Here is a 17,920-nt window from a genome sequence, read left to right on the forward strand (position 1 = left end):
AATATGTATTGTGCGCTCCACAAGATGATTTTTACCTAGGGCCCAGAATTTGGTGCTACACACCTGTGCCAAAGTCATACTATTCTTCATTCTTTAAGATGTTGTTAGCAACAAGGTGAAGATCTGACAATGTTAAAATCTGACAATGTTTTGCCAAAAGGTCAAAAGGTTTTATCAAAAGGTTTACCAACGTGTCTAAGAAATAAAAAAACAAAAAGAACCAAACACATGTTCAAACATCTTAAATTATCTTCAACTTTATTGAAGAGCAAAACTTTCAAGTACATTTTCAGCACTACAGATCTACCATCATCATTAGTAGTGGTCATTGTAGATTTCATTCCGACCATTCATCTGGGCCTGGAAGTAGTGTAGCCTGTTTCACATTAAAATTCCCCAAGTATGGATCAAAATAATCAAAAATTGCATTGCTTTAAAAGTCAAAATAAAATAGGAACATAAGACAATCCATTTGATTAGCATAACTGTTGCAGTCTTACAGTTATTGGTACAATATTATTACAAAAATCAATGTTGTGTACATTGAGACAACAAAATATAGATACAGACATAGATACAGCAATATATTAATACCAGCTGTACTTGTTCAAACTTGGACGTACCGTTTTTCAGATAATCATCAAAGTCTTTCTCAAAGTGTTCTCCGTACACTGGAACACAAGACAGCCTTTAATAGCAGCAGCCTTTTTATTCAAGCATATACTTTTGTTCATTTAATCAATTCGAATAGAGGTTAAAATACATAAGAATAAAAAACCCTGCAGTACCAGTCCTCGTCACAATAGAATTATTATGATGCTAGTCTTTGTGCACGGGAGCCGCAGTCATCAGCAGCATCCAGTTTGATTCTACAACTATTCACAGTTTGGAAAGGAGGAGGCCACGGAGATAGAAGTGAGATATGAGCCTCCCTGTGTGTAAATATCTACAGATTGCAAAAATAGATTAGGATTTTGGATGCGGTAATGCAACGTAAAGTTCAACATATTCAGAAATAGTCCAGGCTTCAGCTTTGGATTCTAATAATACTTGGCCGGATTATTCATTGTGCAGGCAGATTATAAAAACTCTATACACATTAGAATACATATTATGGGTATTTTCCACCGGGGCACTACTGTACAAGGTAAACTGGTATGACATCCAACGTACGAGTGATTAAAGTTGTTGCTATAAAATGGGAAGAACATTAACATGTGGAAAATATCTTATGACACCACTAGTTTACCTGTACTTTCTGTAATATCAAAGTATAAATTACTTTGAACATTTAGGTCAACACTAGAGTTAGTCATACAATAGTGCTCCAGTGGAACAACAAATCAGACTTAAGGACAGGAGATATATAAAGTTCATGCAATTATGACTCAACTGCATCATTCACAGCCAGGGTTTGTAAAAGGCACAGATCCTGCAGCGCCCCTCTGTGGTGACAGACAGAATTACAGGAGCTCACATACTGTAATATTGCTCCGTGGGGAGTGTGCTTTAGGGTTCCACAGTGAATGTCCACATTCTCAGATCAGGACAGGCTGCAGCATAAAGAGTAAACATGCAAGCATTATAGAAAAGATTAAAGAACTGGTTTGAAATCTCTGTCTGGAAAAAGAGTAGCGATTGTTCTCTACAAAATACAGACTGGTGCAAATGATCGACATGCAGAAAGGTACAGTATACTCCAGCATGCAGGGAATGAAGAGAAGAACATGCATACAGGGCCAAACAAGCGTCTGAAAAGGCGTTGTGTCAGCAGATTACTGCCATTACTTTTAATAAGGTGCCACAAAAATATAGCATTCCATGCTCTATAGATGATTTACATTTGTACACATTATAATGGGCTACAATGAACTTCATCCAGATGGTTTGAAGCACCGTAGTCGGTTTGTACAGCCAACAAATGCAGAGAAACATTTGCAGAGCTCCTATAGGAATTTAAGCGGTACAATGGGGTGCGCAATCATGGCATGAATCTACATTCTGAAAGTTGAATGTATAATCTTATGTATATGAGCTCAGTAATCTTTAACCTTACATACTCAAAGCCAAATATGGGCAACAGTCCAAATCTCAATATTGAGATCAAAGCATACGTTTCAATATACTAGTAAAAGAAGTGCATTAGACTGAGATCATGAAAATGCACCTGACCTGTATCCAGATATTGCATAAATAGAATTTACCAGCAACACATTAAAGTTGAGACTGCTACAGTTGTACTGAATAATAAAACTTGTTTTTGTTGTTTTGTTGCATGTCGTATTTACTTTTCCCTGCTAGTCAAGCCACCTCACTGTTTAAGGGCAACAGCACTCAATTCCAGTAGCACAGTGTGACTTGTTATGACAATTGCACTTAAATCCAAAGTGTCATGGGGTTTACGGAGAATATTTTGGAAACATTTTCAGCCCCATTTCTTTTTTAAACTTTAGCTGAACTGGAAATCATATTCCAAACTTTCCCCCCATACTGTGTAGGAATCCTTTTTTCATTTCAGTGAGATTTGGCGCAACAGGAGAAACACAGCTGGGGGTACGAGGGAGCTTTGTGCTTTAAGTGGTAGCGCTTTTTCTTTGCATTTGCTGGCATCAACTGTAGAGATGAACTGGTAAACCTTCTGAACCACCACAATAGTACGTACCGCTAAGAGTCTTTGTCAATGAGAGAGGTAGAACATAAGACAAATTCAAGGCAAAATGCGATTGAAATGAGATGTGAGAGCATTGGTGTCAATTTTGAGGCTGTTTCACAACTAACCAAAACATGTTATGAAGGGCGTAGCAAATGAAGAACACTGAAAAGGCAACATGGTCCGACGTGTTAATATGACAGCTTCATGCTTCTATTTTGACATGCATATAGTCTGCTCATAAAAGATGTACAGTTTTACAAAGAGTCCAGAGGGCTGGTGATCGAGGCAGCGCCATTCTGTTGAGGGACGAGGCACCAGCAGGTGAGGCATTGTGGTGTTGTTCTGTCTACAGTTAGCCACGTGTCAAGTGTGGGAGACAGGAGCCCTATAGATAACTAGTGATTACTATAGATCCAGACTGTGCAGGGCTGTGCACTGACAGGTGTTGGCTGGGCAGAAGGAGAGGTGCGGCGCTGGGGGTTATTGCTTTCCTGTCGTCCGCAGGCACTTCAGAGGATTGGACTTTGGCTGAAGTTTATGGTGGACAGGACTGATGAGGGGAGAGAGATTGACATAGCCAGAAAAAGTGTGCTTTAAGCTCTTATATAACCCATTTCCACCAAATGGTACAGTACATCTGCAGATCTCATTCAACAAACCAAAGTGGTTTGAAATGTGAAATATTTACATATTGCTGCAGCTTTATTTGGAATGCAAGGCCACAATAATAATAAACATAACAGACACTGAATATAATGAATATTGCCCTGCCCACCCAGTAGTGCAGAAATGTTTTGTATTGTTATACTTTTGTACAGCTACATTTTTGTTTGTGTATCCAGATCCAACGATGAAAATAATTTAAAAAAAAGGTTTAAAATAATAATAATGATAGTAATAATAATAATAATAATGTATAAATACTACTGGTATACCAGTAAACCAAATTTAAGCACTTAAAACAAGTGAACCTTATGCGCAGACTTTTTTTCAAAACACATTTGGGAGTCATTTTGAAGACACTGAAGTATGTTTGATTCTGTGAAAAATCAATGCGAAAAAGCTCTGGAAAGATTCAAGCAAATCTTTCAATCTTATTAGCAGCTACTTTGATTTGGCAAAACACCTGAGTTATATAGTAGGATTCCAACCATGAACAATATTTAAAGCATGAAATGTGTTTTAAACCAGGTTTTGATGAAGCTGTTTGCAACAAAGCCTGATTTCTAATTTCATATACTGTACATCATGTGACAGTGTACCATACCACTTAGTGGAACAGTTCGACCTCTGAGACCTCTACAGCTGGTGCCAGAGGGAGTGGAGAACAGCCTCCTGTTGGGGAGCACCCTGAGGAGTCCCAGCCCACTACGCCACTTACTGTCAGAAGACTGAAGGACGTTTATCGAGTTCTGCTTGACACTACATTTGCCCTGTGGCGTCTCAGTCTGTGTGGTTATTGATGTGGTCTTTTTTGTCCAAACACTCGGCTGCGTCCTTCCCCTTCCTCCCTCTTGTGCCCATGAGCACTTTGTAAGCTCCCCGTGTGATTTTGTACATCCAGATGGTGTTTAGGATGTCCAGGGCGATACAGGAGATGATCCATGCCACCTGGGCACCCAAACCGAGACGCTCAAACTCCGGAGTGCCAAAAGTGGCAAAGACACTGGCCCAATATGAAGGCATGACTGCTATACGCACCAAGAAGAACACGACAGCCATGGCCAATCCGTTTAGTACCACCATACGATGTGAGCGTGGGTATTTTAATGCCTCAAAGAACCACCTGCATCAGACAACAAGTTTCATCAATACAAACTTTTATCAAATGAAAAAAGAAAAGTCCAACACGTGTAATATGTAATAAACATACCTTTGGTTTACAAATGGGGTGGAAAGCTCTGAAATAAGACGAAAGTTTGCAAAGTACGGAAGCACACCACGTGTCTGGAAAACAAACAAACTTATGTTTGGGAGTTGTTTTTCCTTGGGTTATAGGATAAGTTGCATACTAGTGTATGTAATCCTATTTCTCGTTATTTTTGAATCACCCAAGAAGTCTGACTTTCTGTTTTCAAACTCTCATAATTGGTTTAAAACTATAGATTTCCTATAATAAATAAGATTTACCAGCACATATCCATATGCATAGAGCGCTGCCAAGTGGTGGCAGACGAAAAAACTGTCTCCCATAGTGCTCCAGTTACAGGCCAGCAGCACAAGGTCTGAAAATGGAGCAGAGGTCGGTGAGGGCAGACCAAACAACAAAGCAGTTTGTAACACAGGGTACAGTTAGTAACACAGCACACAGAGATGGCACTGATGGAGTGTACAGAGGGGCAGTTTGTAACACGTCATACAGAGGGGCAGTTTAAAATGCAGTGTACAGAGGGTAGTTAGAGGGTAGCAGTTTGTAACACTGTACATTGCATCACAAACTGCCCCTTTGTAGACTGAGGGGTAGTTGCACCAGTTAGGTTAAAACCATAACACACTCTCTCTGCACAACACATCCACACTGCTGCTAATGATCAGACTAGGGGCTTACCGTAAAGAAGGTAACCACATGTTATGGCTACATTTAACTTGACGAGGCTGGGGTCACCCCTGTGGAGGAAGCACAGAGCTCTGGGTTATAATGAATTCATCAAACTCATCATCTCATACTATAACTAAACAGTGCCCAATGATGGAAAATGTTGCTCATGGATTACACTGAAAGGTTAATGAAGGTGGTCTATTCTCTGTTTATTGCTGCTCAAAAAATACTCGTATTGTTGAATATTATAATCCATTCAAAATAAAATAAAAATCACATGTTTGACAGGCCAAATCCTGAAACTATAATATCAAATCACTAGTGCTAAACAAAGTCACATTTGTAGTTTGTTACGTTAACTTTTGAAATCAGCCAGCCTGATGATACATGAATTTAGTAGAGAGGCTAACTCAATACTAAATGAAATAAAATATGATCAGAATGCTAGTAGGGCTGGTGCTGTACCACAGCAGTAGTCCTGTTTTAATCATTCTATAATTATTGATATGGAAATAGGTACCAAAATGTACTGTTGTTCAGGTGCTGGTACCAAAAAACATGTATGGTTCAAGTGCTGGTACCCAAAAAAGTACCCACCCATATATGTTAGAGATACATTTGGGAGTAAATGAATTGCCCCACAGGCCAGGGCTAAAACGTTTCCATGTCTTAAACCTCTGGTATAGGCTAGTTTAAACACAGACAACACAGAGTTGGTTCTAGCTGGTTCTGTACACGTCACCTGCTCTGGCCATGTCGTGTTAGAAATAGCAACCCAGGTCGGTGCCTCACTAGACACCAGATCCCTGTATCAGTGGCGTGGGTCAAATGGTGATTGGCTGGTAGGGCGTTTTATGTAACAGTTAGCCTGCATGCACCTTACTATATAAACAAACTTGACACACATGCTTAGTTGGCGTACATAGGTTTGCATTATCTCCCTTTGAAAATATTAGCATAAATTAAAGGCCCTCACTATAAAAACATAATACCTATGTTAAATGGTGAAGCTCTTTTGACATGTTAGTGAGCAATGAAAATATAGTTTCACCCAATTAGCTTGAATAATGTGCTTGTTATACAGAAATGGATCTAGTCACTAACGCTTCCAATATTTTATGTCTTGTACTCTATTCCTTAAATTTGTCATTAGAGAATTTTCTATAGAACAAGAAGAATCATGTCTTGTCTCATCACATGCTTGTGAACATGCAAATAAAGAAATATCCCATTGGCTGTTTTATCGATTAACAGTCGACACAAATCAGCCCTCTACGAACAATCAGCATATCAGAGGAGCAGATAACCGACGGGTAAGGAAATGCTTTATCTTTTATATACCATTTTGAAATTTTAACCAATGCCTTGGTATTTTTTGGTTCATCTATGACTTGTAATTATAAAAACAGAAGCTGGTGCTTAGCTTGTATTTGGCTAAATACTGAAATCAAAAGTGGTTGGTGTGAGCTAAAAACAACTTTTGAAATTGCAGAAGATCAGAACAATTTTGGTGAAGACAATTTGACTTAAAAAAAAAAAAAAAAGAGAGATGAGGAACTTCATGGAGAATGACCAGTGTGACATAAAGGAATCAGGAGGGAATTTTGATCTCTGAGCTCTGGAGAGGGAGATTGTAAACATACAGGAAAAAAAATGCATGCAAAGGAGGCAAAAGGACACTTTGTTACAGGGCAAAAAGCCCACGTGTTTATTGTGATTTAATTATCGCATGTCATGTAGCAACTCGATCATTGTAAATCATTGTGAATTATAGTTCTAGTTGGCTGTTACATACATTGCTGTGATGATACAAATTTTATGTAACAAGAGGTGCTAAATGTCATGATAACAAAAAGTGAAAAATATATGAATTTATTATACGAGATGTGTTCTCTGGCCTCCCAACACACACTGTTAACAGATCAGAGGGATCAGTTTACCTTGTACTTAAAGAAAAGCAGGGAGCAAATCCCAGCTCAGATAGCCCAGTGATGGAGTGATAGTCCAAGAGTCTGGAGGCTGCTGGCAGAACCTTCCCAATAATCCAATTAGAGGGACCCAGCTTGAGTTTAATGTAGAGGAACGATAACAGTTTCTCTCAATAGAAGCCTAACTGACAGGAAGTTGGCCATGGATGAAATATAAAGGCTCTTTTTACACAGAGGTCGAACAAAGTCTATAGTAGAGATGTGCTAGATGTACAACTGTTCAGTGCACTGCAGAAGGTTCGACTTCGAGGTGGGAGATATCATCAAATAAGGTAGCACTTTGAAAAGTGTTTCAGTTACAATATGTGGTATAAATAACTTTATTTTAAAATAAATTATGCAAAAAGGCTGCAACAATATCAAAACTGTCAAAATCACCCACCCCTTGTTAGATAATGCAACATTAAATATTATATACTAAACAACTACAGAAAATGTGTAATGAATCAATCATAAATAACGGCAACACAAAGCTAAACTTTGCCCACATTTTAAGATAAACAGGGCCTCTTTAAAACTGTTAACAGCAAGGCTGTGTGCTATTAAATGTATTAACTAAACATACCAACACAAGGCCAAGTTTGTGTGTGAAAGTCTAATGGGCGATTTTACTGGGCCAGTAGCTCGACTGACAAAGACCTTTGAAACCACTCCAATTCTGAGGCGAAGGAATGAAAATCTGGGACTAAACTGGAATGAACTCAATACTACCCCCTGCTCTCCTCAGACGACCCCAACCCCCCTCCCCTTCACTTTCCTTCTGCGTGTTCAAGTTAAGGTCCAGATAAGCCAATCAAATGCACCCAAGACAGCGGCGAGTGGCTATGCCCATCTGCATGGATTATGACTGAGTTGGCAGCCAAACCATGTGCTTCAAAACCCATCAACAATGCCAATGCCAAACAGCAGTGTCCACGACCTCTTAACCATGTCCTAATACAATCAGACTGATGGGGAATTAGAACTTCCTGTTGCAACAAGGTAACATTTTACCGGTGAGGTTGAGAAATAGGAGGGCTAAGAGAATTGATCGCTAGAGCAGAGTCTTAAAGGGAGATTGTTCCGCTGGTCCTCAGGGGAGTGCAGGGAAAGAGCAGAGATAAAAGGCAGGGAAGCGAATGAGCTCAGAGAACACCTGGACTCTGGAGAGGGACGTAGAGCCCATAGGGTGTCATGTCCATTTATACTAAGATCGGTTTGCCATTCTAAATTTTATCAGAAAAGTTGGAACAAAGATTTTTGACTTTTCATAAGCTGTTTTCTCTCTTAAATTATGTGGTAACAACTATCTGTTGACCTTATTTCACCCTGCCCACTTGTGGTGTAAATGCGACTAAACTGTGCTTTCTTTGTGGTGGCACTTCCGGTTAAGTAGGAATCCCATTCATTTCATTGGAGAATTTCGGAAAAGTTTTGGTGCTAAAATATAATATAGCAGGTTGATTTGTGCAAAATGTTCAATGTTCACGTGCACCCAACAAGTCAACAACGTACCAATTCTCTGGGAGGCTTAAAAATGTGTGTATGTGCTATCAAGACTGGCAGTCCCATGCAAAATAATTCAACCTGAATGACAATGGCAACTTCTGGGTGAATAGGATGGAATTAAATTGCCACTCTTTCTCACACTGTAAATGATTAAATGTTGAATAGTGCTAAGCTTTAGTTTCAAATATTCTTTACAGGATACGCAAGCAAATGGATAAACCTGTAATTCACTGGAGGAACTAGTTTTCTCTCCACTGAAATGGCTGTGCTGGTATCGCATTTTTTTCCCATATATCTGACCAATAATTTGGTCTATTGGCATCAACTGCTTGTCTCCATAGAGATAGTTTAATTCAATACTGTGAATTATTCCAAGCAAAGTAATCATATCTCTATGGAGACAAGCAAGTGGCGTATCTCCATGAATTGAAATGGCAATTTTAAGTGCAGCTCATGTGTACGTATGTGTGACAAGTCTGTGTGCTGCAGAGATCCTCAGAACACAGCCACACATGCCGACTGGTCACACGTACACACGCAGAAGGAGCATCTTGAATGTGCCTCCCCCATCCCCCACATTCTCTTCAGCTGTGGAGACTGGAGCCACACAATACCACTAAGGGAGATGTGCTGAACGGATTCCACCACACACACACACAAGCCAGACGAAGGGGTCGCATGAGGTTCCACACACACACACACACTCCCACACACACACACACACACACACACAAGCCAGACGAAGGGGTCGCATGAGGTTCCACAAAATGGGGGGTTGTTTCGCACATGAGGGGGGCACTTATGAAAAGAAATCTTGTGGAGGTGGATTCTGGGATTTTAGGCAGAGAAGATGAACGGTGTGACGTTTGGATGAATGACATTAGAAATAAGGCGAGATCTGTCTGTTTGAATGGATTTGGTGAGAAATTCCAGTGTCAGCAGAGGAAATGGGGTGTAGACAGTAAGACAATAATCAAAGTCTAAATCTAGTGAATCTACTACTCCCTGGGGACCTATCCATCCTCAGCACTGCCTCACGCTAGTACCATCACAGTACACTTCTTTGCCTTCTTATATATTCCTTTTTAATTTTCTTACAAACAAAATACAATGTTGCAGGAAGACATTTCTCTTCTTCATTTACTTCAAGGATTTTGCTGACCTGGTTCACATCTTATTCTATTTAAATAGGCAATCTTAAATACAGCATTGAGAGAGATTATGAGGCTATATCCATCTATTACTTAGGGCTGTAGGAGTGATTTATATGGGACAACAGCAGAAAGGAGACGTTGGTGAGTGAGTTAGCTGAAGTATTTTTTTGGTTGACTCATCAGTCACAAGTCTTTAAATACATCGTTACCTAGTTCTTTTTTTGCACATTTTTGCATGTTCGTGCAGTTTGGGTCAAATACATAGAGATATCATTGTTTTGCCACACTCCGCTTTTAGTTGACTAATGACTACAGCCCTAATGTTTCCGCTGACAATAGCTTAACAAATATTTGTTAGTGGGTACATACTGTATTTGTAAGTGTGCTATTGTTCTTCACTGTTGCGTATACAGAGGCAAATTCATTGAATCCTCTGCCTTCCTCCCTCTTACGAATTGTGGGTGGTTGGAGCCTGTCCCATCTGTTTTGATTGTGAGGCTGCTTATACCCTGCCTAATTGCCAGTACATAGCAAGTGTCAGACCACACCACCACTCACTCCCACGTTAACCAACAGTAAGAAAACTGAAATATAGGAAGTATAGTAATGCATGTCTGTGTATACTGGATTTAATTATAGTATAGGTTAGACAGAATCTCCTCAGAATGCCACTACAAAGCTGTTGAGTTTTGCCTACCAGACAGGGTTGGCGTTGACTACATCGTCAAACCACAGGATGTATAAACAAAAGAAGCCTACAATCAGGGCGTGGACAGTGGACACCATCCTAGAAGACAACAAGAGACAGAAAGGCAAAAAAAAAAATGAATACGCTGTTTTAAAGAGCCACTTTATTTATGAGTTCAGAAAGTTCACAGTGCAAATTCTTGGCTAATTTTATCAGGTGCGTCAAGAATAATAGAGGTGCATTTTTCTTCTTGATGTACATCGCTAACCCTAATTGTCTGGTTAGAGATGCTAATGCAATGGATTGTACAAAAAAAAGGTGACTCAAGAGGTTTCATTTCTGCACAAATGAAAAAAAAAATCTGTCCATTATAGTAGCAATTTTATGTTTTCAAATCAGGATCACAGTGCACGTTTTAACACATCAAGAAGCATTAACATAACACATAACACACACGCACAACAGAACAACTTTGACAATCACACCAAATATATTTTAGACTTTTTTTCTATAGACAATGTGCAGACCTAAATAAATAGTAATTAGCTTTTGTTTAATCCATCCCAAACAATTAGAAATCTGTTAAAGACCAAAGAAGTTGTCTTTGATGTGAAGTCTGGAGACGTCCAAATGCAATTATTCATCAAATTGTGAGATAAGGATTGGAGGGATAATTTTACTATATATTCAAGTTGCCCATTTCTGTTTTTTTTAAACTAAACTAGTACATAGATAATACACATCAGTGTCTGTTTTCTCTCCTCCATCCATGTGAGTGTCACTGCACTTTATCTTGTCTGGTGCAGCGTCACCCCTGACCTTTTGGAGCGCTTTATCGAGTGACCACTGCACATATTCCTTATCAGAGGTGGCACACAGTCACAGTTGCCTCCTGTCAGTGGAGTCCAAGAGTACATAACCACTACAGCACCTTGGTCGCACTGCCCCCTTTCACATTGGAAGCCCAGATAAAATCAATGAGTAACTTGGTTGGATTTTTGGGTTAGAAAGTCACTAAAACTTTAGCACAAAGTTCTGCAATTCTCCAGATATGATTTGTGAAAATTCAAACCACTGTCTGGAACCATTCCCCTGCACTGGAACAAGATAGATACCTCTTAAAAGGTACACTGTGACTTTTTTGGTGGAGGGTCCACTACCTCAGTATGGCATTAAACTTGTCAATTGTTTGTCTTCAAAAAGATGGACAAGTTACAGGTCAGATTTGCGGAAAAGCAACCCCGATCACCATGGGAAATTAGGAGTACATGTTTTTAAAGTCCATCCATCCATTTTCTTCCGCTTCTCCGGGGCCGGGTCATGGGGGGGAGCAGTCCAAGCAGGGACTCCCAGACTTCCCTCACCCCGGACACATCCTCCAGCTCCTCCGATGGGACCCCAAGGCGTTCCCAGGCCAGCCGAGAGACATAGTCCCTCCAGTGTGTCCTGGGTCTTCCCCGGGGCCTCCTCCCGGTGGGACATGCCCAGAACACCTCACTAGGGAGGCGTCCAGGAGGCATCCTGAGCAGATGCCCGAGCCACCTCAACTGGTTCCTCTCAACGTGTAGGAGCAGCGGCTCTACTCCGAGCCCCTCCCGTGTGACCGAGCTCATCACCCTATCCCTAAGGGTGCGCCCGGCCACCCTGCGGAAGAAACCCATTTCAGCCGCTTGTATCCGTGACCTTGTCCTTTCGGTCATTACCCAGAGCTCATGACCATAGGTGAGGGTAGGAACATAGATTGACCGGTAAATTGAGAGCTTTGCCTTTGGGCTCAGCTCCTTCTTTACCACAACGGACCGATACAGTGACCGCATCACTGCAGACGCTGCACCGATCCGCCTATCAATCTCACGCTCCATCATTCCCTCACTTGTGAACAAGACCCCGAGATACTTGAACTCCTCCACTTGGGGCAGAGACTCACCACCCACCCGGAGAGGGCAAACCACCTTTTTCCGAATGCCTTCTCCAGATCCACAAAACACATGTGGACTGGTTAGGCAAACTCCCATGACCCCTCAAGGACCAGATGGAGAGTATAGAGCTGGTTCAGTGTTCCGCGACCAGGACGAAAGCCACAATGCTCCTCCTGAATCCGAGGTTCGACTATCGGTCGGATTCTCCTCTCCAGTACCCTGGAATAGACCTTACCGGGAAGGCTGAGGAGTGTGATTCCCCTGTAATTGGAACACACCCTCCAGTCCCTCTTCTTATACAGAGGGACCACCACCCCGGTCTGCCATTCCACAGGTACTATCCCCGACCGCCATGCGATGTTGAAGAGACGTGTCAGCCAAGACAGCCCCACAACATCCAGAGACTTGAGGTACTCAGGACGGATCTCATCCACTCCCGGAGCCTTGCCACTGAGGAGCTTGTCAACCACCTCAGTGACTTCAGCCAGGGTGATGGACGAGTCCGCCTCCGGGTCCCCAGTTTCTGCTTCCTCCTCGGAAGACGTGACAGTGGGATTGAGGAGATCCTCAAATTATTCCTTCCACCGCCCGACAACATCCCCAGTCGAGGTCAGCGGCTCTCCACCCGCACTGTAAACAGTGTTGGTGAAGCACTGCTTCCCCCTCCTGAGGCGTCGGACGGTTTGCCAGAATTTCTTTGAGGCCGTCTGATAGCCCTCCTCCATGGCCTCCCCGAACTCCTCCCAACCCCGAGTTTTTGCCTCTGTGACTGCACGAGCCGCGGCACGCTTGGCCCGCCAGGAATTAATCAACTGCCTCAGGAGTCCCACGAGCCAACAAGGCTCGATAGGACTCCTTCAGCTTGACGGCATCCCTCTTCGGGGATTGCCGCCGCGACAAGCACCGCAGACCTTACGACCACAACTGCGAGCAGCCGCATCGACAATAGAGGTGGAGAACATGGCCCACTCAGAGTCCATGTCCCCAGCCTCCCCCGGGATCAAGGAGAAGCTCTCCCGGAGGTGTGAGTTGAAGACCCCTCTGACAGAGGGCTCCGCCAGACGTTCCCAGCAGACCCTCACGATGCGCTTGGGCCTGCCAGGTCTGTCGGGCTTCCTCCTCCGCCAGCAGATCCAACTCACCACCAGGTGGTGATCAGTTGACAGCTCAGCCCCTCTCTTCACCCGAGTGTCCAAGACATGCGGTCGGAGGTCAGATGACACGACAACAAAGTCGATCATCGACCTCTGACCTAGAGTGTCCTGGTGCCACGTGCACCGATGGACACCCTTGTGCTCGAACATGGTGTTTGTTATGGACAAACTGTGACTAGCACAGAAGTCCAATAACAAAACATCACTCGGGTTCAGATCAGAGAGGCCGTTCTTCCCAATCACGCCCCTCCAAGTGTCACTGTCATTACCCGCATTGAAGTCCCCCAGGAGAACAACGGAGTCCCCAGTTGGTGCACTGTCTAGTACCCCTCCCAGGGACTCCAAGAAGGCCGGGTACTCCGCACTGCTGTTTGGCCCGTAGGCTGACAACAGTGAGAGCTGTCCCCGACCCGGAGGCGCAGGGACGTGTTTTTAAAGTATTATTTAGAATTTAAAAACAACAAGATAAGACAGACCCATTTAATGCCATACTGTTAAACATTCTAGGCAAAAAAGCAATGGCATATTCCCCTCTTGAAAAGTTACATAGTGTACCTTTAAAGCCCTTATTGTTAATCCAGAATATATCCAAATGTAATATTGCCAAAGATTTATATTTTGCTCATGCCCAAATGAAAATTGTGCCAATTTTTTAATGGGACAATTTGCACAGCCTGTTTGAACCATACTTGCCAATGCTGCCTGAATGGAGGCACTGTAAATGTCTATGAAGGGAATGAGCTGTAGGGATTGAGCTGAAGGAGGAGGAAGTTGTGTGAAACAGTGTCAATATTTCTGCTCAGGGAAAATATGTTGCCAGCACTGCAGCTGTTCTTTGATCCGTTCTTGGCTCTGTAAATAATATCATTCCAACTTTGTTTTTTACCAAAGAAAGATGGTTTAAATGCCTGGAGCAGATTGTAAAGGGACTGACTGTGGATACATGAGCTTGAATCAATGTGACTATAATTGAATATTTAGCCTATTCTGTGATTAAAAGGAACCGTATGTAGCTTGCACTCTTGAAAAGGTGCTACAAACACAACTGTACCTGGGTTGCCAGTGCCTTAACCTGCAGATCGGGCAGCAGCAGTGGTAATGATTAATGATCGGTTGCAGGTGCTGGGGTTTAGGTAAAGATTCAGATCAGAGAGTCATTTTAGGTTTAAACCAACTGGCTTTCAACACTGAAACAGGCAACCCAAACGAGAAACTCAAATGAGGCTCATTTTGCTGTATGATTGGATAATTGTTTTGGAACCAAAACACCAAATAAAAGTAACATCATGTCCAATGTTTTCAATGTATTCAAGAATAAATCAGCATTACAATTGTTAGCAGTTGAAGTTATATTTGATTTGAACATTTCTTTATATTCTGCAGTTCATCTTGTAACTCATATACTAGGATTTTTGATACTGAATGACTCAACATGTAAAACAGAGCCAAATAAAGCGTATGTACCAATTAGATGCTACAACTTTTTACCCACTGTAGTTTTATATAAATAATTCAATGTAAAACTTTTTACTGTCACATAGAGTACACTGTGAATAATTAAAATATATTTTGACATTTAAGGAGAGCCAACTGTCAGCTGATTCATTAGGTTTGGGTGTTTTTTTTTATTCTTTTTGTTTTTTGTTTTTATTTTTTTTAAGTAAGTTAAACTTTTATCAAATTTCAGCCTATTAAAAAGACTGTAGAGCACCAATTAAGACAAAAAGTTTGTACAATTTTATGTGATGCTTAGGGCGAATCAACTGACAAATTATTATTAATACTATTATTTCAAGTGTATTTTCAATACCTAGGTAACAGCTTCATTATGAAACTTCACACAAACACTGAGTCACCTTTTATATTATATAGTTCAAAATGAATGCACTCACATGAACTTGTAGAGATCCAAATTTCAAAATCAGGAGAGAAAGTTTAAACTGGTAGCGTGATGTGACAGTGTTATATGCAGAGATACTATGAACAACTTTTTCTTTTTGTCTTGCATAAGATTCTAACACAGAGAAGAGTTTTGGATGTTATGCAACGCTAACCCACTTTGGAGTGAACCATCCGCACCTGGCCTTTGACTTGGTTTTAAATATTCTGTTCAATAGCCTGTATAATGAAAATATGAACAGACAAGTTGAACCAAGGCCATCTGAACGGAGAAGAATGTGAATACAGCTAAAGCCAATTTGTAAAGTTAGGAAAACATCTTTCATAACTGAGGTCAGTGCCCTGTGAACTTGGACCCTGGAAGTTTGTGCTGGAAGTTTGGAGATGCGATCACAGCTGCACTAACACAAAATGAAGAAGAGTTTGCCTCGGGCTCCATCTCAGAGGTGATGACTCTCCCAAACTGTGGAGCTCATTAGAATGTCACACCTCTGCAAGGCTTTGTTTTGGACAAAGAGCATGTCCCATCAGATCTGCGGGAGGATTCACTTATTTTCAGGATGGGAAGTGAAGCAGCCTTTTTTTCTATGGTGCATTTTGTTATTTCTGGGAAGTGTATACCAAGAGTAAAAAAATGTTCCGCAGACTTAACTTTTGAAAAAAATATTTTTTCTGCTTTGATTTTTTTTTACGTTGGGTCATTTGATCGCAGAGACTAGTCTCAACGCAGATGAGTGTATAGGATTGTGTTAAACAAAAGAAGAGAGATTCTGCTACATAATCGCAAACATTATTTATAATATAAACTGATAAATCATCTGTTGAGTTATTGTAAAGAGAAAAAATGTCTGAACACCCAGGGGAGTGTTTGTGATGCTGTAACTTTGATGTAGTTCAAGGCCTATAACTGAGGGTATTCTATTATACAGCATGTTCAATAGAGTTTTGAAGGACAGCAAATACCCCCCAGACAGTGCCACATTGTTGAATGAACACTACTTGAAGCATTATGATGGCTTTATAATGATGCATTTAGCAGTAGTTAATTGCAGAACAACAGGGTCATGCTTTGAAACAGGCTTGAGGCTGCTTCTGGGCCGAGATGGCGGGGAGCTTTTATTGCTGATGTAAGTGAAATTAAACACACTTTATTCAAGTGTCAGAACATCCACTGGCAGGTAAACACTGAGCACAAAGGAGCAATTTATAGGGCACAAATTGAAAACTCAGCATGCAGCATTAACATTCTTTTCAAAAGCTTAAAAAAAGTATGGATTTAGACAATGGTTTTCATAACCAATATGGTGTGACAAATTGTTGTTCTTAAATATCCCTGCAAATTAAATGGATAAATAAATGTCTAAAAGCTGTTAAAATGGCATAGCCAATGAAAACATATAGTGAAAAACACTTTAGATACCAGTCCATAAATAGCAATAATTTACCAAGTCAAACTCTAATAAGGCTTTCAGCAATTATTTATGTTGCAATGCCAACAACCTTTTATGGATCAAAAGCACTCACCTGTGTAGACTGGGAGGGGTAAGACTGGGACTTTAGTCTATCTAGACAAACAATGAGTGTTCTCCAATTAAACTAATGACTTTAATACAACATACTTTGTTGTAGCCCTTATTTAATTTAACAAACAGCTACAAAAGTACATGTTTGAGGGAATAATAGCAACATATTTTTTTAGGAATAAACCTTTACAATAAGCCACCATGCCAGCCCTATGTGAATTTGCAGGTCCTGAATCTAATAGTGTGTGCATCACCCACCGGGAGTTCCACTCGATGTGCTTGTGGGAGGGCAGCTGAGCATATCCTGGGGAGATCGTGGTGGAGAGGAGTGGGCTGACCACCGAGCAGAGGAGCTGGAACCCCACGAAGCTGCCCACCACCACCGTCAACTCTCTCGTGTCCATCACTCACCTGCGGATTGGAGGGGGAGGGGCAGGAGGGGGGCGGGGAAGAAGGGGGACACACATGGACAGGTTCAATCGATGGCTGTCAATCATTCAGTAACAGCGGCCGGGTGGGAGGAATCCAGAAGGCACAGACACGGAAAGACAGAAAAGGAAGGAGGAAGAGTGGACAGAATGAAGGCTGTCTGCAGTGAATGACAATAAAGCTTTGGACAGGAGGACGGTCCAGGAGATTTGTACAAGAGGGTGACTCAGCCTAAAGCAGGGACGACACACAAGTGGCAGGAAGAGAGAAAAATGGGAATGATTATTACAACATAATTTCATAGTGAGAGGAGGCTGTGAAGAGAGAGTAACACACTGTAAAGACAATATAAAAATAAAAGGTTTTTAAAATATGTTTTACAGTACTGAGTTACTACAAGTTGAGGGACTGGCGAAGTGAAAAAGCAGTGCCCTGGTGAGAATAAGACAGGAGCCTAAAGGGGCAGCCCCACAGTAACTCTCTGTA

The 17,920-nt window shown here is 41.5% G+C and overlaps 1 protein-coding gene across 1 annotated transcript; it reads right to left on the reverse strand.

Moving 5' to 3' along the window:
- Nucleotides 1-241: 241 nt before the first annotated feature.
- tlcd4b (TLC domain containing 4b) lies at nucleotides 242-17,415 on the reverse strand. The gene is made up of 6 exons (XM_033971389.2): nucleotides 17,264-17,415; nucleotides 10,520-10,609; nucleotides 5,202-5,260; nucleotides 4,784-4,878; nucleotides 4,527-4,600; nucleotides 242-4,439 (listed from the first exon to the last, which is right to left on the reverse strand). Exons 1-6 carry the CDS (start codon nucleotides 17,407-17,409, stop codon nucleotides 4,097-4,099), a joined length of 807 nt encoding a protein of 268 aa, XP_033827280.1. The 5' UTR covers nucleotides 17,410-17,415; the 3' UTR covers nucleotides 242-4,096.
- Nucleotides 17,416-17,920: the final 505 nt, after the last annotated feature.

This window comes from Periophthalmus magnuspinnatus, chromosome 8, assembly GCF_009829125.3.
Source record: "Periophthalmus magnuspinnatus isolate fPerMag1 chromosome 8, fPerMag1.2.pri, whole genome shotgun sequence".
NCBI classification, from domain to species: Eukaryota; Metazoa; Chordata; class Actinopteri; order Gobiiformes; family Gobiidae; genus Periophthalmus; species Periophthalmus magnuspinnatus.

Excerpts from the sequence above, each read along its gene's own strand:
- tlcd4b (XM_033971389.2), bottom strand. The coding sequence starts at position 17,409 with ATGGACACGAGAGAGTTGACGGTGGTGGTGGGCAGCTTCGTGGGGTTC. Across the intron at positions 4,879-5,201 it reads ATGTGGTTACCTTCTTTACG|ACCTTGTGCTGCTGGCCTGT; the intron begins GTAAGCCCCTAG and ends CTCCATTTTCAG. Across the intron at positions 4,440-4,526 it reads ACCCCATTTGTAAACCAAAG|GTGGTTCTTTGAGGCATTAA; the intron begins GTATGTTTATTA and ends TGTCTGATGCAG.